The 27,862-nt window shown below is 46.6% G+C and overlaps 1 protein-coding gene across 1 annotated transcript in view; it reads right to left on the bottom strand.

Moving 5' to 3' along the window:
* Positions 1-363: 363 nt before the first annotated feature.
* Positions 364-27,862, bottom strand: part of LOC128346658 (rap1 GTPase-activating protein 1-like) — a 33,028-nt gene continuing 5,529 nt past the window's right edge. The window contains exons 2-6 of the mRNA XM_053300181.1: positions 25,851-25,980; positions 25,440-25,595; positions 21,677-21,811; positions 12,790-12,906; positions 364-462 (exon numbers count right to left, since the gene is read on the bottom strand). Coding sequence (XP_053156156.1) covers positions 12,892-12,906; positions 21,677-21,811; positions 25,440-25,595; positions 25,851-25,980 — 436 coding nt within the window. The 3' untranslated portion in view covers positions 364-462; positions 12,790-12,891. The remainder of the gene's footprint in view (positions 463-12,789; positions 12,907-21,676; positions 21,812-25,439; positions 25,596-25,850; positions 25,981-27,862) is intronic.

Here is a 27,862-nt window from a genome sequence, read left to right as displayed (position 1 = left end):
AAATGCCTGCCTCAGATTCAAATGATTGAAGTGAGCATTAGGAGCTCCCAGGGCCCATATTTCTGAAGGAAATATGAACTGCAGCAACACCTCTAGATGAAAAGCATCTTTTGGTTGTGACAACTCTGCTTTGACTGAACTCCCATATTTTGTTTGCATCTTGATGACAGTTTGAAGCAGCAGACAATCTGAATGGAATCTGTTAAATCTTTCAGACGCACAGATAATCCAGGTACTTGCTTAATTTTTATTCAATGCACAGTTTTTATTTTTATAGACAAAATCCACATACTTTTCTCCAGCAAACATTGATTGAGAAAATCTCTCTCTCTCTCTCTCTCTCTCTCTCTCTCTCTCTCTCTCTCTCTCTCTCTCTCTCTCTCTCTCTGGATAGGTATGTTGCTTTTAATTGTAATGGAATGTACAAACTAACAACATTTCTTAACTGACATTTTCTTCAACCTATAAAAGAATGGATTTATTGTATAAGTTGAAATTAGGTCATATGGTACATCACAAGTGCTGTTTTCCTGTTTTTCTTGCTTTTAAAATTTTATTGGTTTTTGCAATATCTTAACTATTGACTTCCCGCTCACCAGTCTGTGCGATTCATTCACTATACAAGTCAACCATTGCTATATTAATTCAAAACAGCATATATCCTACACATTACAAACTCGATTTTACTCTACCCGACCTGCTATTATTACTAAATTGCAAACCCTGCTGAAAAATCGATATTAGAGAAATAGTTCTTTAAGTATAGTAAGAATGGTTTCCAATCTTCTTTCAAACATGCCAGGTTTTCATCCCTTATCAGTACTGTAAGTTTTGCCATCTCAGCATATTCCAAAATTTTTATCAGCCAATCTTCTTTGGAGGGCATTTCATTGTTCTTCCATTTCTGCCCATATACTATTCTAGCCGCCATGGTTGCATACATAAAAATTGTTAAATTTCTTCTGGAAAACTCTCCTTGCATTATTCCAAGCAGGAAGGATTTTGGTTTTTTAGGAAATGTCATTTAAAATTTTTCTTCAGCTCATTATATATCATATCCCAGAAAGCCTTTGCCTTCCCGCAAGACCACCACATATGAAAAAAAGTTCCTTCACAGTGTCCACATTTCCAGCATTTGTTTGGAACATTTTTATACATTAATGCTAATTTTTGGGGTGTCAAATACCACCTGTACATCATCTTATAATCATTTTCTTTTAAAGTATAACATGCGGCAAACTTTAAATCCATTTCCCATCGTTTTCCCCAAGCTGCCATATCTATATTATGACCCACATCTTGAGCCCATTTTATCATAGTCGTTTTAACCACTTCATCTCTTGTCTCCTCCAGAAGCAGCAGCTTGTACATCTTAGAAACTAATTTTTCAGCATTTTCACACAGCTCCTTCTCAAATCTCGACATTTGATCCTCAAATCCAACTTTAAGATCCTTCTTATCCATTTCATTGAACTGATGGTACTGAAACCAGTTACTAACCAGATTTTGTACTTCAGTTAGGTTTTTTTGCTTACAGCCCTTTTCTTGGAAACATAACACATCCCTATAGGTACCCCATTCAGGTTGCATATTGATCTCTTTACATGCTAAAGCTTCAATTGGAGATAGCCATCATGGAGTTTTAAATTCCAACCATTTTTTATATTTTACCCACACTCTCATTAGACTCCTTCTCACATAGTGATTAAGACAATCTTTATGCTCTTTACTTTTATCATACCACAGATATGAATGCCATCCAAACCTTCTATCAAATCCTTTGATTGAGAAAATCTCATTCATCTCATTCATATACCAGTCATTTGGAACACGGTCTTGAACACTGACATGGATAATATGGAATAAATAGTTAGTAGCTCAAGTTTCTCTTCTTTGGAGTAAAGACTTGGCAAACTTCTCCAAAAACATGCTAGTTATACTTTCGTTTATGCTCATGTTCCACGACATCTGTGCTTTGCTTCCTGTTTTTAAAAAGAGAAAAAACTCATTTTCTCAAAGAAAATGTTTAATTTTTCCTTCTTTATTTCTCATACTGATAGCCTGCTCTTCCTCTAAGGACTTCAGTGCAGAATACAGGGTTATTCAACTTTATCCTCACAACAATGCTGCAAGAAAAATTAGACTGAGAGGAAGAGAAATTGACCAGGGTGCTTTCCAGATGACACACTACAAGAGTGTCACTACTGTCTGTTAAGTGTGCTTCCGTACTGCCTGTGTTTCAACACTGGAAACCCTGTGCTGTCAGAAAGGTGCCATTCACATTTCCCATGACTTCTTTAGGATTTTATCCTTCTGTTTTAGTCCTACAACGTTGCATGTGCATCACAAATAAATAGCTGTATTTTCCCGTTGTAGGAGGGTTGCGCAAGCTATTTTCATTTTTAAAATGATCCTGAAGCCGAAGCATTTTACTGCTGAACAGAGTGTCATCTGGAAAGCTCCCAGGGCATTTTCCAGATCACCCGCTGAACAGCGGTAGTTGACTTTAGGGATGTGCACAAAACCGGTTCATCCAGTCCAGTTCGGATCCGAACCGGGTCCAAACCAGGAGGGGGTGGTTCGGTTTTGGTTTTGTCCGAACCACCCCCTGGTTCGGTTCGGATCCGAACCGGTTCGGATCTGAACCGAACTGTTTCAGATCTCACAAAGTAGCTAGGATGGTAGCTGGCACCCAGGGGTACCTGTCACCCAAACCCCAAAGCAATCGGACACTCGTACGATTTTTTATGAATTTTTGAATTTTATTTTTATTTTTTCTCATAGGATATAATGGGACTCGAACCAGGCCATTATTCCTTATTGTGTAGCACCCATGGGTGCCAACAACCATGCAAACACTGAAGCAATCAGACACCCCTATGATTTTTAATGAATATTTTAAATATTTTTAATTATTTTTCTCATAGACTATAATGGGACCCGAACCAGTCCATATCCCCTATTGTGGAGCACCTAGGGGCACAAAAGCAGTGTGGGTGGTAGACAGATAGGGGTGCCTACCACCAAAAAATCCCAAGGCAATTGGACACTCCTCTGATTATTGGTGAATTGTTAAAGTATTTTTGAATTCCTCATAGAGAATAATTAGGATTGCAGCAAATCTATAGATTCACATCAGGGGGAAAGGGGTGTCGTAGAGTGGAGTGTGGTGGGTGGTAGTTCCTAGGGTGGGCAAGGAAGATACCTGAATTATTTGAAAGGAATTGGGGAGAAGGGTGATTTTTTGGTAAATTGTTGAAGTTTACGAGTCTTTAAGGTTTTTCCTCATAATAAGTTATAATGGAGCTTTCAGCAGCCCCATATGTGCACTTGGGGGGTGCTGGGGTGGCCCAGAGTGAGTGGTGGTGTAGTGCACATAGGGTGCCAACCACCCCTATGGGTTTCTAACCCATGGGGTACGGGGTTCTCTTGTTTCTGAGGTATTGAGTGTGGATTCTATGATAACATATTAGAGTGGATTCATGGTGTCTCATTTAAAATCTCATTTGCTATCATAGAATCCACACGCAACAGCGGTAGTTGACTTCAGCTTGGCAAAATCGTTTTGAAATCGTAAATAGCGGTTGTTGCGCAAAACCAACACCAGGGGAGCAGTCTTTTCTAGCTTGCATGAAACTTTTGCATTGGGAAAATACAGCTTTCTATTTACAAGGTTGTAGCGCTGTATTGCAAAGAGAAAACCTGAAAGAAGGCATTGGAAATGTGGACGGCACCTTGCTGACAGTGCAGTGACTGCGATGCAGAAACCCAGGCAGTGCGGAAGGAGAATTAATGGACATGGAGTGACCCTGTTGTAGCGTCCAGTCTGGAAAGCATCCGGGAGGCTTTTTAGACAGCAGGCCTTACCACGAGGCTTTACTGCAAGTTGGGGGCATAACGGATATGCCGATGCAAGAAGAGGAGTTTTTAACCCTGGACATCAACCGGGCTAGGTTCCAATATGGAGGAAAACCCCTGAATGGTGTGTGAAGTGCTCTCTGAAATTTTTCAGGCACTTTGGGTTAATTGGGCCGATATGTGGCCGCACACTAACCCTCCCAAAGTGAAGATGCTCCCTGAAAAAGCTCTTGCTGAAGGTGACTCAGCAAGCAACTTGATAGAGCAGCAACTTAAACCAGGTCGATTTGATCCAGGTTAATCACTCTTTCCACTATACCTGACACCAACCCGATGGCATACATTCCATTAATATATATTTTAGGGGCATAATTGGATTGTCTGTGGATCATTGCTTCATGTTCTGAATCTAGCTAACTCCGTTTGTGCTGTTTGTAAATATAGGGCAATGCCAGGAGTATTTCCTGCATTCCCAAGAGTAGAATGCAGTCGTTCAGGAATGTCGGCCCAGTAATGCAATGAAATGAAGATGCAGAGACAGTCACAAGCTTTGCAGGCTCCCACGCATAGCTGGCTCAAAATTCACCAAATACTTTAAAATTGCTTCCCTTGTAAACACAAAACAATCTTATGTAGATTTAACTAAGTCTTTATTCAGAAACAACTCCATTTTCTCCTTCTCCTTTCCCTCCTTTTTGTTCCTGTCCCCCCCCCCCAACACTCCCGCAGGATCGCCACTTGGACAAACGTCTAATTAACAAAACATAACCATGACTAGATAGAATCCAAAAGATAGTGAGCGTTCTTATTCCACTAGATTCTAAACATCAAGTCTTGGGCCATTAGGATTAACTGGGAAGAAAACAAGAGGTACAGGTTAGTTTTCTTTTGTTTGTGACAGCTAGGAGTTTAGAAGCTCAATGCTGGAAACAAAAAGCAACTCCAATTATTAAATAATGGGAAAAATAATAGCTAGGGTATTCTTAACTTCTTGAAATTTACCTCTTATGTAGAAGGGTGGATAAGAAGGAATAACAATAATCTCAATGTGTTGAATAGATTTCTGAATTATAGATAGAAAGAAAGGATGACATATTAAGTGGGGTAGTCATATATTTCTGGTAGTAGAATATTGAGACCTAGATTGTTTCAATTGTGTAATGTTTTCTATTCTTTTCTATTTCACAATAATGTAACACATGAAATTAATCAAGCTGACATACGCAGCAAGGAATCACCAGTGCTGTTGGGAATTCCCTCTGGAAGGAGAAACCCTTATTCATGACAGCAGAGTGCACAGAGGCACAACACAGCGGAATTTGCTTAGGCATGCGTGTATGCTGAGAGTAAAATAACTTGGAGCCAGTTCATAGTTTCAAACCAATATCAGGAGTATTGATTAAAGAACTCCATTCTAGATAGGAAAGTGAAGAGATAGGATCTCTATCTATCTAGCTGGATGCAGATGGATTCTGCATCTCTGCACACATGGTGCAGGGAGAGAGGAGTTTGCATGTTGCAAGGGAGAAGGAAGGGAGAGAGGAAGTGACAAGGCAGGCAGGTAGGAAGTGTCCCTGAGAGTAGCAATCTCAGTTTCAAAGGGATAGAGCAGTAGAGAACGGATGACCAATGTCTTGACCCTCTAGTCCTCTGACTCACTAGTCTGTCCTCCACTGTCTTTGAGGCAAGAGACAGCGCAAAGCCCTTCACTTCCAACAAGTGCAGCGAGAGGTAACAGCACTTCTCAGCTAACTATCAGTGCAGTTGGGAAGTGGTAGTTGGATCAGGGGCGGAGCCACCATTGAGCAAACGGATTCGAAGAACCCGGACCACCACCAATCAGGGGCCACACCTAGTGTCTTAGCCACACACCCTGAGTGACATCAGACGTGGCCCTGTTTGCGAGCTAGGGAAGGGGAGGGTGTCAAATGAGCCAAGTGGCTTCTTTTCTCCCTCCAAGTAGGAGGTCATGGCTCACAAAGGGTTAACTTCCACTCCTTGCTCCTGATAGACAGGAAATCTCAGGTGATTTTCAAGTAGCTCAAGTCCGTCCCCCTTCTCCCAGCATGCTCAGGTGTGATTTCCCAGTTCCAACTGTTGCATCTCATGATTGGGCTGCAGAACTCCACAGTGTTGTGGAACTAGAGAGTAGCACTCAAAGGGAGTAGGATAGAGGACGGAAGCCCTGAGATATTCTAAAACATAGGTATCATTAGGATTTTCCCCCAATTTAAAAAAAAACAACAACCAGTTTTAATCTCTTTTAAGAGACTGGTATAATCAAGTGTATATCAATCAACATGGCTGGTGTACATTCAACGGTCAAATGGATGAAATCGATATTTGTCAAGTTTTGAAGGGGAAAGCAAACATTGTGATGCTACAAGTAGCACACATCAAAAATATGTAGAAAGACTTCCGAGAAAACAAAAAGCTAGAACAAATATCGATGGGTTTTCTGCCATTTCCACGGATATACACTATCCTAGTCTGTATTCCAGGCAAACAGATATATTATTTTGAGAAGCAGAATAATTCAATCAAAGGTAGCCTAAAACATTAGGTATGCTTAAGATTGTTTTCAATCAAAGTCCTCCCCCCCCAATTATTTATAAATATTTTCATATTTTAATTTTATTTTAAATATTGTATTTTACAGTCTGCAGACAGATATGTATTTCTGAAATAAATATCTGAGTCAGGGAAAATTATGGTGGGAGCACTTTATGCCTAAACACGGAACTAACAATCCCGTTAAAAGACAGAGCTGGTTCAGATGAACCTCAGTCCAGCAGCACCCCTTCTACATGTGATAAGACTGGAGCCTTGTCACGAAGCCTTGTCACAAAAGTACCCATCTCTAGGTCATTCAAGGATATGCAGACATGTCAGGTGTAAATGGTGATCATCTGAATGTTTAAACAGGGTTTTGCAGCGTGTGTGGAGGGGTGATATGGAAGAGTACGTGCTTTAGAATCCAAGGGAAAGTGTGGTATGCAAGGACAAGGCAGTCAAGTGGAATCAGGAATATTGAATGAACGAGAGATGATTAGCTTATCCCACACACAGCATTTGCACCCTAGGATTTTATTGTCCCAGAGTGCAGAGGGGCAGTTAGGATGAGGGATGCGCATGGAACCGTGGCGGGGCAGTTCAAAGGCGGCAGGGGTGCCGCTTTAAGAGTGGGGGAGGGTGCCCTTACCCTTCCTGCCACTTCCCTCTGCCGGCGTCCTTTGTTTAGAAAGCTAATCGAGGCGGCAGCATACCTCCCTGCCACCCCGTTGGCCGGATATGGCTGGAAGTCCCTGACCCTCCTGCACACGTGGGCGTGTGTGCATGCTGGTGCGCGCAGGCACATCAGGGATGTCCGGCCAATGGGGGCAATGGGGTGGCAGGGAGATACGCTGCTGCCCCAATGAGCTTTCTAAGCAAACTACCCCGGCAGGAGGAAGTGGTGGGAGCGGTAAGTGTACCCTTCCCCACTCTTAAAGCGGCACCCCTGCAGCCTTTGAACGTGTGAATCTAAGCATTTCATATTGATCTCTCTGTATTGACCCTAGGGTATGTTGTTAATGGAGAACTGAGCTCTTGCTACACCATTTGGATGGTAGCTGAAGAGAGTCCCCTCCATCTTGTATTCCTGAACGTATGTCAGTGGGAAAGAACCTGCTTAGTATGCTTTGGTTCTCATACTAAGCAGACCTTGCAACCTGCAACATAATATGCATTCTCTATGCCTTGCTTTGTTCTGGCCTGCTGGTCAGGAGAGGTGATGATGCTGGTATCTGAACTGCCTCCTAGAGGCTGCATAAGCACTCCTTTAACAATGGTAGTATTGTAAGCCTGATGGCCTAATATGGAGTTGTACTGCCGGACTACCTGGCTGGCTTGTTGTGAATGATGATGTATTCAGATGTCTCAAGCTTTGGACAGACACCATCTTGGGTCTGTCTTGTCTTTGGGAGCGATCCCCTAGATAATCAGTTTCCTTCAAGACTGCCTGGAGCTGGCCGACCACCACCTTCTCAATCACCTTGCCCAATCAAGGGAGATTGGCCTGTAACTATCTATCACTAAGGGGTTCAGGGAAGGCTTCTTAAGTGGTCTAACCATTGCCTCCTTCAGACAAGGAGGCACCCTACCCTCCTTCAGTGATGCATTTATATTAACTAGGTCACCTCCAACAATCTCCCTGCTAGATAGAAGCAGCCAAGTTGGGCAAGGATCCAGAGAACAGGTGGTAGGCCACACCACCCCAAGCAGCTTGTCCATATCCTCAGGAGTCCGATTGAAACTGATCCAATCTAATACTGCAAGAGGGATCACTGGACACCTCCTCCATAGACCCTGAAGAAATAGTGGAGTCCAAGTCGGCCCAAATACAGGAGATCTTGTTCACAAAGAACCCATTAAAAGCATCACAGCAGAACGACCCCGGGGATGGATTTGAGGTAGAAGGAGCAGAAACCAAACTCCTCACAATCCGGGATAGCTCCGCTGAGCGCGAACCTGCAGTCGTGATGCACGCAGACCAAAATCTTTTTCACTCCCAGCACCGCCACCACATAAGTCTTCAAATGGGTCACATGCTGCATCCTGTGTGATACAAACCGAGTTCTCCACCACTTGTGCTCTTCTCGCCTACCCAACTGCTTCAGCCCCCACAACTCCTCAGTGTACTCAGGGGCCATTTTTGAAGCAGTTTGGAAGCGATGCTTAGGAGTGATCGTGTCTACTCCCCTGATGAGTTCTCTGTTCCAGGTTCCCACCAGGGCATCAACAGAATCACTGATCGCACCAACATCAAAATCCTCCAAGGCCTTTGGAAATCCTACTGGGTCCAGCAGCCTTTTTGGACGGACCATCCGAATAGGTCCACCACCCCTGCACGGTGGATTGTGGCTGTGAGACCAACCTTTACCAGAAAGTGGACCATCCATGACAATGGGGAAGCCACAGGATCTCCCACCCACGGAACACCCCCCTGATCCGAACAAAAGACCAAATCGAGTGCGTGGCTGGCAACATGAGCTGGTTCTGAAACTAATTGGGATAGGCCCATAGTTGTCATGGCTGCTGACAACTATGACAAGCCAGCCTCAATGAGGATATTGGCCTCCCCGAGGCCTGAGAGTTGACAAAGCAGTTGGAAGTGGAAACAGTTACTCAATTACTGATTTCTCTTCCCCTGTAATGGCCAGCTGCTCTGCCAGTGCCAGTTCTTCTACCCCCCCCACCACAGTAATAGCTGCTCTAGAACCGCTGGGTGCACCCCCAGCACCATCCCATTCAAGAGAGCCCAAACACATACCTGCAAAAGGCCTGGCACAGCCCAACCCTCCAGCCCTCAGTCCCACCCTCAAAGGCCCAGCCCCAAAGGCTGACCCCCATTGGCGGCCACCTATAAGCGGCCCGATGGCTACACCTTTGGCGGGCCTCCTTGCTTTTAAACCAACAATCCCCAACAGCCACTCCTCCCACAAGCAGCTCCCAGGGCAGGCGACAGGTGGTAATATTCAGCAATCTGGGGGCTGGCAACCAGCCAGCTAGAACTTGGCAGCAAACAAGCAGGCTGCTCCTCATCTAGGCTGGAAGCTCCACAGGAGGCAGAGGGGCCAGTTGGTGAGCCCTGGCAAGGCAGATGGAATGGCCTTGGACTTCCTGTTACCTCCCATGACCCTAGTTTGGTTACCCTGGTGTGGGTTTGCCTCTTAACTGGCTTGAGACTGGGGCAGGCTGGAGTGCCGGCTTAACCTGCTGTCAAGGCCTTCCGGCTTCTGTCTGGCAGAGCTGTACACCCACCCCACCCATCTGCCAGAGTGGCTACTTAATATGTAAAAGTCTCCAACTTGATGTGCCCAGCTTGCATCTGATCAAGAGATTGGCTTCCAGGAGAGGCTTTGGGCCCCACTATTGGCATCCTGCTCAACATTCCTGACCCACTGACTAGATAGGTCAATTAGATTTCAACTATCTTCTGTTTTGTTAGTCCACTTAACTGAGTTTCAAAATCGTCCCATATGTTATCATGTGTGTCTCAGACTTTGTCTTTAGAGAATGAACTTCATCTGCTAAGAGGTTTAGCCTACTTGACTCTTGGTCCCCTACAGTCACATACATATACATATACATGTATGTACAGTGAAATTCCATAGATCTGAGGAGTCCCATGAATTATGAAATGGAACACACACCCCTCCTGCTATCATATGCTGGGCAGTGTACGGGTGACATTGTGTGCTCTTGACCCTTGTCCTTCATGGCTAATAAAGCTGCCAGGGAGGGGGCAGGTAGATGGTTGGAGGTGATTATCAATGCCTCATTAAGGGAGGGCAAGATGCCATCATGCCTCAAGGAGACGATGGTGACACCATTATTAAAAAAGCCCTCCCTTGATTCCTCCAACCTGAACAACAAGACTGGTCTCTAATCTGCCCTTTTTGGGCAAGGTGATAGAGCGTGTGGTGGTGTCCCAGCTGCAGAGGGTCTTGGATGATACGGATTATCTGGACCCTCTTCAATCTGGCTTTCGCCCCGGATATGGGACTGAGACTGCCTTGGTTGCTCTAGTGGATGACCTATGCCGGGAACTAGTCAGGGGGAGTGTGTCCCTGTTGGTTCTGCTGGACCTCTCGGCGGCGTTCGATACCATCTACCATGGTATCCTTCTGGGCCGCCTCTCGAGTATGGGAATCGGAGGTACTGTGTTGCAGTGGTTCTGGTCCTTTCTTGGAGGGAGGGTCCAGAAGGTGGTACTGGGGGACTACTGCTCGGCTCCGTGGCCATTGGCCTGTGGGGTCCCGCAGGGTTCGGTCTTATCCCCCATGCTGTTTAACATCTACATGAAACCGCTGGGAGAGGTTATCCGGGGACTTGGATGGAGTTGTCAGCAATATGCGGATGACATTCAGCTCTATCTCTCCTTGTCACCTGATCCTAGGGAGGCGGTGGATGTCCTGAATCAGGGTCTGGAGGCCGTGATGGGTTGGATGTGGGCTAATAAACTGAAATTGAATCCAGACAAGACGGAGGTAATGTTGGTCAGTAGGAGAGCCAATCGGGATGAGGAGATTTTACCGGTTCTGGATGGAGTTGTCCTCCCCTTGAATGGAACAAGTACGCAGCTTGGGGGTATTACTGGACCTGGCTCTGCTTTTGGAAGCTCAGGTGGAGGCAGTGGCCAGGGGTGCCTTTGCACGGCTTCGGCTGGTGCACCAGCTGCGTCCCTTTCTCAAGAAGGCAGATCTGGCCACAGTTACCCATGCCTTAGTCACGTCAAGGCTGGATTACTGTAACATGCTCTACGTGGGGCTGCCTTGAAGACTATCCGGAAACTGCAGCTAGTGCAAAATGCGGCAGCTAGGGTTTTATCCGGAGCTGCCCGGTGGGAGCACACCACACCCATTTTGAAAGAGCTGCCCTGGCTACCAGTTTGTTTCCGGGTCCAATTCAAGGTGCTGTTATTGACCTTTAAAGCCCTAAATGGTTTGGGCCCGGGATACCTGATGGACCGCCTGCTCCCAAGGGTTGCTGCCCGCTTGACGAGATCATCTGAGGGGGCTCTGCTCCGGGTGCCAACAATGAGGGAGACACTGTTGTCGTGCACGCTGGACAGGGCCTTTTCTGTTGCTGCCCCCAGACTCTGGAATGCTCTCCCGGTGGCTTTTCGCTCCTCAGTTTCGATCACAGCTTTTAGAAAAAAAGGTCAAATCTTGCCTTTTTGCCCAGGCATTTATTTGATTCTCTGCTGCTGCTCCTTAAGAGAGACAGCAGCAACAGTCACTGGAAGTACTGTGCTGGAGGGTGGATAGGGCCAGTTACTCTCCCCCTGCTAAATAAAGAGAATCACCATGTTAAAAGGTGCTTCTTTGCCAAGTAAGCAGGGGTAACAAGTGGGGCAAGTGGTTTCTGTAGAGATCTGTGTGGGCTTTTTAGCCAGGCTGAAATAATCCCCTTCCACAAGGTTTTTCCTACAAGGAAAATGACATTGCTCAGAGGCTCCCCAGAATGCTCAGGAGCCCCAGTCATCACCCTTGTAATAACACAGGATCAACAAATGTTACATTCCCTTACAACAACCTAGGAATAATAATAATAATAATAATAATAATAATAATAATAATAATTCAATTTCTATACTGCCCTTCCAAAAATGGCTCAGGGCGGTTTACAAAGAGAAATAGGGATATGCAGAATGGATCATTCTGACTGGGAACCAGCCATTTCAAGTGTTCCGAGCTCAGAGCAGAGTGCCTTCAAATGATCTCAGAACAGAATAACTCGAGCTCAAAACATTCAAGCAAAATGGCACTCTTCTGGCCTCTGCACACACATGGCAGCCATTTTTGTGGTCAGCACCACCATTTTGGAGTCGAAAATGGTGCTCGGAGCGTTCTGACTCAAAACAGGGTCATTCCGTCGGAACAACTGACACGACTGGTTGTTCGGACAGAACTTTCCAGGAATTTTGCATTCCATTCCGAGCTTGGAATGCAAAATCCATTTCACGCACATCTCTACAACAAAGCTTTCCTGTTGTATACAGATCTTAAAGCCTGTTCTGTCAGAGCAGAACTGCTCAAGCCTCTAACTACTATGCTCAGTGGCTGACATGGTGCGCAGCTTACCACCTCCATAAGGAGGATCCACTGTGGGGCTCTGCAGCCCTGAGAGGAAGTGCCAACTGGGGAAACCTGTGGAAACATAGCTTCCGCAGATGCTGCCTCAGGGCAACCTTGGAGCTTCCTTTGAAGTCTGCGACTGCAAGAGCCCCACAACGCATCCTTACAGAGGCTGGTGGGCTGCACATCATGTCAGCCAATGTCTTCTGTATTGGTAGGTAGCAACACGGTAGGGATGACCAATTTTTCTATGCTCTACTGAAACCTTTTCCAGCCTCTCCCTTCACAGCAATATTTTGTCTGAACTCACTTGCTCTTCCTGTTAGGGAATTCTGGGGAACTGGGACTGGAGGAACCATCTGACTTGAGGTCAAAGAAGGGTCCTGGACTCTCCAGTACCTTCTGTATTCTTTCAGCAACGTCTTTGCTAAGGAGAAATGAGAAACAGTTTACTACATAGAGCCAGGAGTCCTTCCAAAAGAGCTAGCAATTTCTATAAGGCTCATCAGCAGACGCTCCTCCAGCCCAGGCTGTGTAGGGACCATTTAGATTCTCCAGAAGCTCAAGGCCAGAGAAATGACTCCCCTTTTCACTAGTTTGACTAGTGATCTCAAGGATTCTTGACCCTTTTCTGTAGCAAACAGCACAATTTTCTAGAATTATTCCTTGCACTACAAACATCACAGCAATTTCCAGTTCTCTGCTTGTGAGACACCACAATATTGATACGGGCTAATCTGTCAGAAGAGCCACATAGTCACATTTCCTCTCTGCAATTATGTGTTTAGTGGTACCATAGAGAGAGGAAACCTGACTGGTAGGGAAGAGGGTTGTTGTTGTTGTTTTGTTTAAAGGTCATTTAAATCTCTCTTGGCTTTGTCCATTTGTTCTTTCCAACTAAGCTGAAGAAGGGCAAATGCACCCTAGTCGTTAGGAGTACGCCAGAAATTGTTACATGTAGCCAGAAATTTGGCTTTGTACTGCTCCCCATCCATTCTCATGGACAGTCAGACAAGACACAAGTTTGACATAATAGAAGGTGGATCCGATTTAGATATTCCAGCCCTCATGACTCTAAGGAGAAGGGATGCACACACACACACACACACACACGTACTTTCTTTGCAACTAAAACTGAGCTTTGCAACTAAAACTGAGCATTACTCTTGGAGAGCAAGGCAGGCCAGCTGCAACTTTGGTTTGTAGACTCCACTGTCACAGTGGAGGGTCAAATGAGAAGTGATGCAAGAGAAATCTCTCTTACTTTAATGCTGCCAAGGGGGGAAGCTGGTCTTGTGGTAGCAAGCAAAACTTGTCCCCTTAGCCAAGCAGGGTCTGCCCTGGTTGCATCTGAATGGGAGACTTGATGTGTGAGCACTGTAAGATATTCCCCTCCGGGTATGGAGCCGCTCTGGGAAGAGGAGAAGGTTCCAAGTTCCCTCCCTGGCTTCTCCAAGATAGGGCTGAGAGAGATTCCTGCCTGCAACCTTGGAGAAGCTGCTGCCAGTCTGTGAAGACAATACTGAGTGAGCTAGATAGACCAATGGTCTGACTCAGTATATGGCAGCTTCCTATGTTCCTAATTTAAATTTGATCAGAGCAGTAGCATTGAGGGAGGGGGTGATTAACGCCTTCCCTATAGGCCCTTTGCTTGATCAAAAACATTCTATCCAGTTGCTTTTCTTCTGGCTGGGAAAGATACAGTGGCCAACATCCCCACTAATGAAGTATGCACACTTCAAGAGACTGTGGGGCCATGATGGGAGCCCAATGTTTTGTCCTTAGCCATTCTTGGATGCTTTTAGCTGTGTGTTTTGGGTCATTATCCTGTTGGAGGATCCATGACCTGCGACTGAGACAGAGCTTTCTGATACTGGGCAATACGTTTCGCTCCAGAATGTCTTGATAGTCTGAAGATTTCATTGTTCCCTGCACAGACTCAAGGCACCCCGTGCCAGACACATCAAAGCAGCACCAAAACATAACTGAGCCTCCTCCATGTTTCACAGTAGGTAGGGTGTTCTTTTCTTTGAAAGCTTCATTTTTTCATCTGTGGACATAGAACTGATGTGACTTGCCAAAAAGCTCCAGTTTTGTCTCATCTGTCCAAAGGACATTCTCCCAGAAGCATTGTAGCTTGTCAATATGCATTTGAGCAAATTCCAGTCTGGCTTTTTATGCTTTTCTTTCAACAGTGGAGTCCTCCTGGCTCTTCTTCCATTGGCCCCACTGTCACACAAAAAGTGATGGATGGTGCGATCAGACACTGATGGACCTTAACCTTGGAGTTCAGCTTGTATCTCTTTGGAAGTTGTCCTTGGCTTTTTGTCTACCATTCTCACTATCCTTCTGCCCATTCTGGGGTCGATTTTCCTCTTGTGGCCGCGTCCAGGGAGCTTGGCTACAATCCCATGGACCTTGAACTTCTTAATAATATTTGCAACTGTTGTCACAGGAACATCAAACTGCTTGGAGATGGTCTTATAGCCTTTGTCTTTAACATGCTTGTCTATAATTTTCTTTCTGATCTCCTCAGACAACTCTCTCCTTTGCTCTCTCTGGTCCATGTTCATTGTGGGACACACAATGATACCAAACAGCAGAGTGACTGCTTTTCTCCATTTCAATAGGTGGAATGACTGGAGGCACAATTGGAGACATGTGTGATACTAATGAAAGAAAACAGCTAATTTGAAAAATCACTCTAATTCAATTATTTATGATCTTTTCTAGGGGTACCAAGAAATGTGTCCAGGCCACTTTAGAATATCTTTGTAGAATAAGCAATACTTTATCTCTTTTCACACTTGCTTTGCTTTGCTCGATGACATACCAAAGGCAGGCAGGTATACATGGGGCAATGTCATGGCCCAGCCCTCTGAGTCAGAAGAGTCCGAGGAGGAGCGGGAGAACCCGGTTGGGAGTACAGGCTCAGAGGCACAGCAGCAGGATTTGGCTGTGAGAACAGACTCTGGAGCTGAGCTGGGACGGCAGCAGACAGAGCAATCTGAACAGCTGGCAGAGATGAGGGCTGAGGAGACTGATCAGGAGGAAGCTGGAATTTCACCTGTGTTAAGAAGACATCTCAAGAGAAAGGCTCAGTGGGAGACACGCAACCGCAAGATCTCACAGAAGAGGCAATAGAAATGCTGAGTCAGGAAAGCCTGATTGGCTGCTGGTTATCTCGAGCCCTAGATCAAGCCGACGCGGTTCCTAAGTCAACACTGTCAGCAACATTGCCTATCGCAGACAGTGTCCGTACTTAAGACTTATTCAACCTTTCATGTTTCAGCCTGTCCTTGTTCTGTTCATTCTTTGTTCCCGTGTTTTCAGTTATTGCTCAGTTATCGTAGAGGGGGGTACCTAGTTTAGTTCAAGGGGCTTTATTTTGTTTATGCTACTTTTCTTTGTGAGTCATTTTTCGCTTTTGTTCGTGCTGATGTGGCAAAATTATGCCACTTTAAACTGCAGGTGGAGGATTGCATTTCTGAATGCGGCCCACCCTGCAGCAAACAAAACAAAACCCAACCATGCATCCACAATATTAGGATATAAGGCAGTCAAGTTCAGCAAAACCCTTGCCCTGTGACTCTAGTATACTAGATAGAGGGAGGTGGTTCTGTTTTGTTAAGTGAAAAGTCATTCAAATGTTCACCTGCCACAGAAGTCATGCAGTCCAGAATCTTACCAGCTCTAGAGCCCATTCCTGCTTGTACCCCAGTTCTAAGCACATTTGTGGTTCAGTCTCCTTGCTTTGAATGGAATCTGCTTTCAAGTGAAAATGCCCTTAGGACTGAAACTTTAGCCATGGACTAGTATCATGTACAGCACAAGCAGTAAGCAGAGTCAGTTATTATACATAAGGGCCATCAATAAGCACCAGACCTGAGTGGGACAGATCTTCTACAAAGGAGAGAAGAATTTGGGATGTGTCTATATTGCAAAAAGCCCCAAGACGTAGAGCACTAAACAGCGGCAGGTTACAGGATGTGCTGTGGACTGCAGCACCTATATCACAAGAGCAGATGTCACGAAGAGCTTGTGGCCAGCCTCCTTGGTTTTTGTCAGCCCTGAGTTTCGCTAAACAGGGTGGCCAGCTTGGGAACTAATTTGGTGCCATTGGGAAGAGGTGCCTCTTTCCTCAGATAGACATTTCACATGTTACAGGATCAATAATCTCATGCACTGGAGAGGTTCCATTCTCACTCCAGGGGGGAAACAATTACATTTCTAAGGGTTCCCTGGGAAAATGAATATAAAACCCATTGAAGTCGGTGGACTAGATATGGTCTGCCACTAGATTCAGTGCTCCCGCATTCCCCACACTCCACAGTGGTGCATCCCAACAAATGATACCCTGAATGAGGGTATTGATTATGCTTTTTTTCTCTCCAGATCAGAGGCAGGGAAAGAGTCCATCACAGAAAGAGACCCTTTGCCCTGCTGCTTCCCATCCTCATTTTCTTAGTGAAAAGCCAGTAATGCAGATTGCCTCATTGATTCTTGCCTGATCCCTTTCCCTAGCTAGAGCTAAGCGGAAATATCAGCATCTCCTGCAGAAGTACCACAGGGTCTGATGGAGCTTGTTGAGGGGTTTAAAATGCACTCTCTAGATTAGGGCTGCAGCCTTCCAGCTGTTGGAGTACAACTCTCATGATCATCCCTGACTACTGGCCACTGTGGCTAGGGATGATGGGAATTGTAGTCCAACAGCAGCTGGAGGGCAGGAAGTTGTCTGGCCCTGGTCTAGATATGTGCTATGGACACGCCTGCAGTAGGAGGGCCTACTCAGAGCGCCACAGTTCTGTGCAAATCCAGACAAGCTGCTGGTATTGGCAGGAATTCAGCATCCTGATCATCTCTGTGAACAGAAAAGCAGGTTTCAGAGCCTTAGAGCTGGCCAGATCAGTCAAGCAGGCAACGCCTACTCATGAGATACCCAAAGCCAGGCTAGCTAGAGGGAACGGGGGCAGAGGTACAAGTAGAATGCTCGTGGGCTAGGAAAGGGGGCTCCAATGCCTTGCATGGCTCAGTGCTTCTAGCAAAATCAGAACAAAATTGTGCAGAATACGGGAATACATACTGCACTTTTGTAATGTACACATATTGCATAAGATGGGTTTCCTTAGGATAGGACATTTTTTGGCTTTTCTATTGCAACGTATCTGCATTCCTTCCTACATCACTGTTTTTGGGATGATTGTAACATTGTGGGAAACATCGCCATTGGGTGACTGGGCTACAAGTCTTGCTGTACGTTTGGTCATCTTGATTACTGTGTATGTGTCTATCCTCATAAGAACATAAGAACAGCCCTGCTGGATCAAGCCCAAGGCCCCTATCTAGTCCAGCATCCTATTTCACAGAGTGGCCCACCAAATGCCTCTGAGAGGTCCACAGACAAGAGATGAAGGCATGCCCTTTCTCCTTCTGTTGCTCCCCTGCAACTGGTATTTAGGTATTTCTTTTGCCTCTTAGGCTAGAGGTGGCTTATAGCCCTCAGATCAGTAGCCGTTGATAGCCCTCTCCTCCCTGGATTTATCTAAGCTAGTGGCCATCACCACATCCCATGGCAGAGGATTCCATAGATTAATTATGTGCTGTGTAAAAAAAGTACCTCATCTTGTTGGTCCTAAATTGATCAGCATTCAGTTTCATGGGATGACCCCTCATCATTCTAGTGCAGTGAGAGAGGGATAATTATTATTGTGTCTAACCAAGGAGTCAGGGATCTAAACAGCAGAAGGATGTTTAATGTTCCATCTGTAAGTCTCTCTCCAGTCCATGGAATGCAATAGCCATCAGAATTGGAAAGGCAATACCTTCTAACTGTTGGCAGGGCACAGGGAAAACAATTTGGAACCAGTTTATAGTTTGAATCCAGGGCACTTTCCAGATTAGACCCTGCAACGGGGTCACGGCGTATCTCTGAAGTGTGCTTCCACACTTCCTGCGTCGTGACACCGCAGTCCCTATGCGGACAGCAGGGTGCCTGCCATTCACATTTCCAGTGCCTTGTTTTGAATTTAATCACTGCGATATAGTGCTATGACGTTGTATATCCGGTTTAAGAAAGTTGCTGTTTTTTCAGGTGGTTAGTTTCTGCAAGACTGCTCTCCCTGCTGTTTACGTTCCGAATACAACTTGCTGAACAGAGGCATTTTGCTGCTGTTGAGCAGCTAGTTTGGAAAGCGCCCAGGAGAAACAGAACGATAAATTGGCTGAAGCATCTTTGGGACACACAGGCTCTCTCTGAGGTTCTGACTGAGGGTTACTGGATCTGCTGTTGCTAGAAGAACATTCGTTTGCTTTCATAATACTCTGCTTGCATATTTGTAAATGAAGCAATTACTACCAAGACAAGAGAAGTCTCCTGTGTTCTTTTCCATCCAAAGGAAATTAAACCCTTTAGTGCTGCCCCTGAAACTCTGCACCTTTTGGAGGAGTGCTAAATGATTGCCAACCATCATGAAAAAGCAGGAGTTGCATGCTTCAGGGCATTACATCATTTCCTGTCCAATATTCTCATTTCTTTCAAGCTCCTGCCTTTTACACTCCAGAAATCATCAAGAATAGCAGATATGTGATCCCATCCCCGAGGCAAGGCACTCGGACAGTAGTGGCATCTGACCTCATCATGACTAGCAGGTAGGCTGCTTCCTGCCAAAACAAATGAGCCGAATTCTTCTTCCCCCATGCTGCTATTTAGAAGACTTGGCTGCTATCTCCTCTTAAAGTAAAGTTGTGCCATCGAGTCAGTGTCGACTCCTGGCAACCACAGAGCCCTGCGGTTTTCTTTGGTAGAATACAGGAGGGGTTTACCATTGCCTTCTCCCACACAGTATGAGATGATCCCTTTCAGCATCTTCCTATATCGCTGCTGCCCAGTATAGGTGCTTCCCTAGTCTGGGAAATATACCAGCAGGGATTCAACCCAACAACCTCTTGCTCCCTAGGCATGTTAGTTCCCCACTGGACCATTAGGTTACTCCCTACTTGATTCTTTTCTGGGCTCAATTAGCTCCCTCAGCTCCATCACCCTTGCATTGCAGTCTGGCTCACAGCACTCTCAAGTCCAGGTGGAGCAGAGCTAGCAGGAGATGTAGCGAGAGAAGGAGGAGCAGACCAGAACATGCTCATAAGAACAGCATCCCTCCTCCCACTGATGCACCCCCTCCCTCCCTTTAATCTAGATCCGTGGTTCCCAGCCTGGGTTCTTCCCGATGTTGCTGAACGACAACTCCCATCATTCCTGGCTACAATTTATTATGGCTGGGGATGCTGGGAGTTTAGTTCAACAACATCTGGAGGAACCCAGGTTGGGAACCACTGACCTAGTTCCTAATTTTGTGTGTTGGTCTTGCAAAACCATTGTGTCCCTTCCTGTGCCAGGGGCAGCTGGGCCCTCCAAAAGGTGGGGGTGCTACAAGCCACTCCCACACCTCCATCCACTTCTCTCTCCCCACTCAAAGCTCCTCCTGCCTGTTCCACCAGCAGTACTGACCACTAGATCAAGCCTCCATGGGCAGAGGCAGTATGCTGCTGAATACCAAATGCTGGGGACAAACAAGAAGGGAGGGCTGTTTCCCCACCTGCCTGTCTGTGTGCAATTGGCTGGTCACTGCCGGTAACAGATGGAGGCTCAGAGTCTTTTTTTAAAAAATCCTAAGGCCAGAGAGAATGAATATTAGGCCCCCCCCACACCCCTTTAAGGTGATGGTTCTGCGGTATTTGGTAGTCAGCAGTTGGTCTTCCGAAGAATACTGTCTCTGCCCATGGAGGCTTGATTTAGCTGCCATTGCTGATGGGTGGAACAGGAGCTTTCTGCAGGAGAAGCTGCAACTGCCATGAGGGGCTTGTAAGTATGAAAAAAGCATCTCTCTTCTTCAAGGTTGCTTTTGACTTCCTCTTACCAGGCTTCTCTTTTCGGATGAAAAAGAAGCTTGGAATATAGAGGAATATCTACAACTACCGGGAGGGACTAGAAACCTCTCTTTCTTGCTGTGGTTGTCTTGGGTAGAATACAGGAGGGGTTTAGCATTGCCATCTCCCGCACAGTGTGAGATGATGCCTTTCAGCACCTTCCTATTTCTCTGCTGCCCAATACAGGTGTTTCCCATACTAGTCTTGCAAACATACCAGTGGGGATTCGAAACAGCAACCTCGTGCTCCCTAGGCACGTTACTTCCCTGCTGCGCAATTAGGTGGCTGCAAGGTGATGTGACAAGTTACAAACTTGGATGTGCCCAAAGGCTGTGGATGTGCCCAGATCCAGGACACAACACTTTAGTTGACAACTGCGGCTGATGCAAAGGTTCTTCTTGTGGACTCCCCCAGCATTGTACAAAACAGGGTATGAAATCCTCCAGCCTTGATCCTATTCACACTTGCAACAAGTTCCATGCAAATCCTCCCGCTCACAATGAGGCACGTTGCCTGGGGTTATCATGGCATTTCGGTGTCATGATAGGCAAGGGCTGGGGTCCTGCTTCCCAGACCATGCACCAGACCATGCACCCCAAAAACCTGTTCTGCCTGCTCCTGGACTGTAGTGGGAGACAGCTACCAATGAAACCGGACTAAGTTGCTTACATCATGGCATGTCAGACCTCCCTCACTCTTCATTTCTAATATTATTCGACAGAATAGGCATCCCCTCCATTCATTGTAAATTTTTTATAGTAAGACAGGGAGAGTGCAAGTTGTACAAGTTAGGAGTACTGTAAAGTGTGCAGGCATTGGGGAGAGAAAGGAAGAGACCTCTTGAAGAACTTGCACTGCGACCCCAGAACTTGGTGCAATAGCTTCCCCAGTCTTAACAACTTGCCCGCAAAAAGCAGCTAGACATGTGGAAGTATTTTCTATGGGTAGCCTTCCAAGAGCAGACGTTTGGAAATCAGGTACTGCAAAAGTGTAGCAGAGTGGTGGCTGGAAAGTCTGAACTCTGAGCCAGGGAAGTCCTTTGCCTTGGGTAAGCCCCGTCTCTTGGCCTTGGCCTCAACCCTCCTCCCCCTTACACCGACAACTTGGAGGAAGTGTTACAAACCTACCTTGCAGAGGAAATAACCAAGAGGACTTCTGTGAAGTGCTTTCAATACTCCCAAGTCTGCCGTTGTTACTGTATATATTCTCCAGAACAACAAGAAATGGAGAAACACACCATTACACTAAAAGGAACGAAGTGTCTGTTCTCTCACCTTGAAATTCTCAAAGAAGCCACCACCCCCATTCTCTATCTTGTCATCATCTCCAGAGGCCAAGCCCATCATGCTGCGGCTCCGGATCTGCAGCTCCTCATAAAGACTCTCGAGAAGAGCACTGCGGGTCCGCTCCTGCTCCAGAAAGAGAAGGCCCCCATGTCAGAGAACAAAGAGGACACAAGGACAGACAGACTGACGAGTCAGAAGGACAGAAAACAAGGCAAGTCTGTGTGTATATATATATAGGAGGGCTAGTTTACACAATCAGTCAATTCACAGAGGAACCTTTTCCCTGGGCTGCAGGTTAGAGGCTACATGCATGTCTGAATGCTCCCCCCACACAAAAACAGCCTCTGCACACAGAAAACGAGGTCCTGCCATGCGAGCAAACTCTGACTCTAAGACTGAGAAGCAAGGTGAAAGCGGAGACAAGGGGCTTTTCCAGAGAGCAGTAAAATGAAGGCTTTTCAAAGCTTCCACACAACTTCCTAATGCCATCTCGCCCACTGTCCAGATGCAAGCATCGGCTTGTGTGGGCTCCATTGACTCTCTGGCTACATGCTGAGCACAGACCTTGCCCCATTTTCACAGCACCACCTCCCAGCCAGCACTTGGCATAGCGTATGTCCCTTCAGCAGAAATGAAAAAGGGACAGATTCTTCTCAGAACCCAAGAGCTGGGTGGCAGGGAGCACTATGAAAAATCACGCAAAGTCAGGGGCGTAACTATAATAGGGCAAGGGGAGACAGTTGTCTGGGGGCCCCCCAGAGGCAAGTCACATGACTGACTCCCCCAGCCCCACACCCACCTGGGCTTCATTCAGTTGTATTCATCCTCCGAAATTGATGTGAATGTTAAGACCTGGAGCTAGCAGAACAGCATGTCTTTCTCTAGGACCATTTAAATGACTTGCATCGTCCACAATTTACAAAGCCCTTTAAAAATAGGATATATATGTGTGTGTGTGTGTGTGTGTGTGTGTGTGTGTGTGTGTGTGTGTGTGTAGACTTTTACTATGCTTTTTGTTACCACTATTCAGCCTCATTTAAGATTTCTTTACTTCATGAGCTGAGCTTCGGGGGGGGGGGGCATTTTTAAATCTTGTCTATGGGCCCACTCCAACCTTGCTACGCCCGTGCACAAAGTCCATGCTCAACATGTGGCCAGAGACTCAAACCATGATAGGAAGGAGCATGGGTGCCCACGCAAGGATCTGGATAGTGGGTAAAATGGCGGCTTAGGAAGTTATGCAGAAGCTTTAAAAAAAAAATCACACCTCTGGCATCTAGAAAAGTCAAGGATGTCCACCTTCAACTGCAAACTCCTACCAAGTTCTATTATAAATACTTCTCTTCTTTGGTCTTTGACCAGTTAGAAACTGTGTGGAGGAGACCCAGAAGTGTGAGGAGATGCAGCTCCTGATGGCATCAGCTCTTAGCCCAGTAACCCTATTGACCCTTAGGGGCACGAGGGGTAGAGATCATGAGCAAGGGAGCCCCATATCTGACTACACTTTTTCTACTCTACTTTCCCTTTCTTAGGCTGATAGTCTCAGGTTTCATTCTCTCACCTGAGAGACAGACTTCCTCTTCCTCCTTTTCCTTCCTAATGTAGCAAGAAGCTAGGAAAGGCCTTGGCATGAAGGCCTTTCCTAGCTCTCTGAGGCATTTCCTAAATAAACTACTTCACTTAGCCCGCTTAAGTTCCCCCCACGTTAGCACTCTGCTAACCCTGTTTTACTGGGCGCAGCAACACATGAGTAGACCCCTGACCGGGAGGCTACATACAAGCAGCCTTCCGGCCTCGGGGGTCTCCCCAGAATGCCCCGTGCACTTGCATGGGGCATCCTGGGACTTCCAGGAGCCGGGCAGCCTCCGATCCCCTCCGCCCCTCCTGGCTTCGTGACAGAGCCCAGAGTTGTGTGGGCAGCCAATCTGGCCGCCCAGGGTCGGCTCCTGGCTCCTTGCTCAGCCCACTCTCCCCCCACAGAGCCCGGTAAGGCTCTCCACACTGCTTGTGTGGAAAGGCTCTTTGTGTAGGGCAGGGTCTGGAGCCTCAGAGCAGCAGGAAATGGATCCATTTTGCATGCAGAGTGACTTTGATGACTCTCTCCATTCCCCTCCAAAATGGCAACTCTCATGCCAAAAAACACCCTGTGCTATTCAGCACTGTGCTATTCAAGAACAACACTGTTGGCTATTTAATTCCAACTTGAAAGTTTTCCTTTGCACATAATCCTTGCCTTTGCCAATTCTTTCTCCCACCTCACTGTAATATCTTTGCATTGATTCCCAGCTAACCGGCAAATTTACTACCACCACAACAAATACTGATATACCACTTTTCAACAAAAGTTTCCAAAGCGGTTTACACAGAGAAATAATAATAATATATGATGGCTTATTTGTGGTTTACTAGGCAGTGCTCTAAAAATGCCTTGATAACTCTAAAGAGATCAGATCAGCGGCATTTCTCTTCATCAGGGAACTCCTTCAGGTCATTCTCACAACCTGTGAGCAGGGCAAGGAGGGTGCGGTCGGGGGGAGGCAGGATCGATCTGACCTTTTCCCCAGATGATCTTTACTGTTTCCGGGACTGCACAACTCACAGGCCCACACATGCCGTGCTGCTCATGGCAGCACAGCCATCTGGAGGAGCAGCCTGGGGAACACAGCCTGGCCTCCAGAAACCCCTCAATGCATTGCGCAAGGAGCCAGGCACATTGGGGGCATTTCCACCCCAGGCAGCCCCAGCAGACACATGACCAGGGTACCAGTCTACCCCGAGAATAGCCCCAGGACAGAAATTCGGCTACCCGGCAGGGCAGCGCCAAGATCGGCTCTGACCGCCGGTGCTCCACACAAGCAGCTCTATCCAGGCTGCTCGTGTGAACAGCCTCCTTAGCTTTTCCAAAGAGATCGCAGACCAGAGTGGCAAAACACCTCGGCAACCTTTCCTCCCACTCTTGTTCCTTCCAGGATTTGTGCTGGGTGCTTCTGCAGCACTAAGAAACTAACCGGCCTGCCATTATCCAGGTTCTTGTCCCCAAACAAGAATGGGTCACATTATCACCAATCAGAGTCAGCGTTACCAGTGTGATCACAGAAGTCAATTCGGTACTAAGGATAGCAGAGGACAACAAGCACCACACTGTGCATTGGTGGAGAATGGCACACACATGATACACTGGCCATTCTCAACAAAATACACAGAACCAGTGAGCACGAAAGGCTTCACTTCCACATCTTTTAAGCAATGACAAAGCAATCTGATCCCTGCCTCTTGAGGGACAAAGTGCAACTTAGATTAAGACCCTATTATACAGGCACGTGACTGCCGCTCCCTGCTGCTAATACAGCAGAAGAGCCCCACCGTGGCCAGTAGGTGCCCTGGTGAGCTGCAGCAATGTCTGGGAAGTGGAATCCTTCCCGTGCTTTCCCATGGACTCCTCACTTTCCAGTGCTCCCTGCGTGCCTTCCCAGATGCCACTGGAGTTTGCCAGAGCATCCAGCGGCATCTTTAAGGGTCTCCACCACTGCGGGGAACAGCACAACATTGAGAGCAGGTGGGCAATGGGGATAGTCACTTCGGAAGGGTTCTTTGACTTTGGCCCGGAGGATTATCTGACTTTGGCTACTTGGAGCCAAATATTTACACAGGCCTAGTGGCCAGGAGCAAGGAGCTAAGGCAACGGAAAAAGTTCAGAGATGCAGCAGGTGCTACTTTTGAACTGTTTATGGCTCCCAGGTGTGCATTTTACCTTGTAGAGAGTCTCCCCAAGGGCATGGTGATGAAGCTGCACGACCACATAGGCATGCAGGAAATTGGAGGCAATCATGTCATGGACAAAGGGAGTATTTTCATCGTGGAAGACAATGGCCACAATATCGTTCCCAATGTGGCGCTTCCGCTGAAGCTGGAAGGAAGCACACAAGAGAGGGAGTTATCCTTCCAAACAGCAAACAGCCCAACATGGCCTACTTAACGCCCCCCCCCCCCCGGCCTCCCATCTCAGTTGAAAACCTGAATCCATTCTAAACCCCACTCCCAGCTTGCTCCATCAACACTAAAATATCTATATGTCGCTACCAGTCTAGATGCTCATACATCACTCTCTCTTCCACCCCGTCCACAGTTTGCAGCTCCCTAAGCGCCACGAAGCACCAGGTACCTGCTGGGCATCTCCCTCTGTGAAGGGTAGCTTTGTAGAGACATGGAACATGATCTCCTTGCCCCGGAAATTGGTGTAGACAGACTCTGTTCCTGTCTGACCTCTCGTAACATCCAAGCCACCTCGGAATCTGAGCAGATCAGTCCCACATATTTCAGGAAAGGTGGGGGTGGGGGGAGGCAGAGCGGGGGAAGAGGAGAAAAAGAAGGGAAGAGTGAAAAGAAGCACTTTATTCAGAGATGGAAATACAAGTCAAGTGAGGGCACATTTTGTAAAATGCACGTCTACCAATTCTTCATAATGCTTCTGCAAGACTAAAGTTCTTGTTGGAAGTGAAGGACTTTGCACTGTCTCATGTCTCAGTGACACAGGAGGACATACTAGTGGGTCAGAGGGCTAGAGAGGTCAAGACATTGGTCATCCTTTCTCTACTGCTCTGAGATTATCCCTTTGGTATGTAGATTGCTACTCTCAGGGACTGACTTCCTGCCTGCCTGGCCACTTCCTCTTCCTTTCCTCCTCCTTCCCTTCTCCCTTGCAACATGCAACGCAAGCTCCTCTCTCCCTGCACTATGTATGCAGAGATGTAGAATCCATCTGCATCCAGCTATCGAGATAGAGTAGAGATACTATCTCTCCACTTTACTATCTAGAATGGAGTTCACTAATAAATGCTCCATATATTGATCTGAAACGATGAACTGGCTCCAAGTTATTTTACTCTTAGCATACACGCATGCCTGGGCAGACTCCGCTGTGTTGTGCCTCTGTGCACTCTGCTATATTAGAAGAGTATCTCTTACCAGAGAGAATTCCCAACAGTTCTTTCGTTCTGAGGTATAACTGGGAATGCATTTGAGCACCCAGGTAAGTTGTGGGAGAACATAATTCAGAATAACATGCCCTCATAATGGCAAATAAAAGGGATGGCTCTCTAAATCCAGAGTTGGGAAATAAAATGTGATCCAAGTTGCCATTTAAGATATAGATGAAAACTTGATAGTCCACTGTGCTGCAGAGGGCAATGGACTATGATTTTCATCTATATGTTAGATTCCAGAGCATTTAGCCAAGAAGGCAATAGCAATACAAAATGGAGCCCCTAAAGAAATATGGTTCTAAACAGCATAAGGAGAAGCAAGGATGGTATGTCTAGACTCCCATTCAGACACGTCTTGGGAAGACAGAATTGCACATGCAGTCTGTAGTGCTCTGGCAGGGCAGGGATACTGACCAAAAAACCACAAAAATGGGTTTTTCTCACAGCAGGGATTTCTCTGCCATTGTCCAGGAGGGGAGGTTCCATTTGGGTCAGCAGCATGTCTACATCTTCTCCCTTTCCATCTGGAAATCAATCTGGCTAAGGCACAAGAGGGCAGGTGTGTGTGCATCCACCTAGACCAGGCTTGCACAACATAAGGCCCGGTGGCCGGATTCGGCCTGCAGGGACTATTTTACTGGCCCCCAGGTATCCTGCAGCAACATAGGAGCTGAAAACTGCCTTATAGCACCATCCTATGCATGGTTTCTCAGAAATATGTTCCATGGTGTACCCAGTGAGGCTTACTCCCATGTAAGCATGCCTAGCATTGCAGCCTGGAAGCGACAATTTAGGGAGAGGAGAGGACTTGGCATTTATTTTGGGCTGGTTTGCACTCCAGGGGTCCCACTGACTGAGCAGGGACAGGACCTATTTTCTGGCCACTATTTCTTGGTTAAAACTATGGGTCTGTTGATAGGGGGAATAGGGCCACAAGTAACTAACAATATTTTTAATTTTAATGTAATGTGCTAAAACTTGACCTCCGTCCTTTCATGCCCAGTTGTGTATGGTTCTGGCCCACTAGGGCATTTGAGTTGTGCAGCCCTGACCTAGACTCTTACGACTTGCCGCATCTTCCAACTTCTTCCTTCCCCCCTAGTTCATCCACATACACGCTCCTGCACGCAGAGTGTTGCATATTTGTTTTTGGAAATATTTACAAGCTAACTACTCTGTACTCTGAGCAGGG

Source organism: Hemicordylus capensis, chromosome 2, assembly GCF_027244095.1.
Source record: "Hemicordylus capensis ecotype Gifberg chromosome 2, rHemCap1.1.pri, whole genome shotgun sequence".
In the NCBI taxonomy this organism is placed as follows: Eukaryota; Metazoa; Chordata; class Lepidosauria; order Squamata; family Cordylidae; genus Hemicordylus; species Hemicordylus capensis.
The sequence above is the reverse complement of the archived record's forward strand: the minus strand, read 5'-3'. Positions and strand labels throughout refer to the sequence as shown.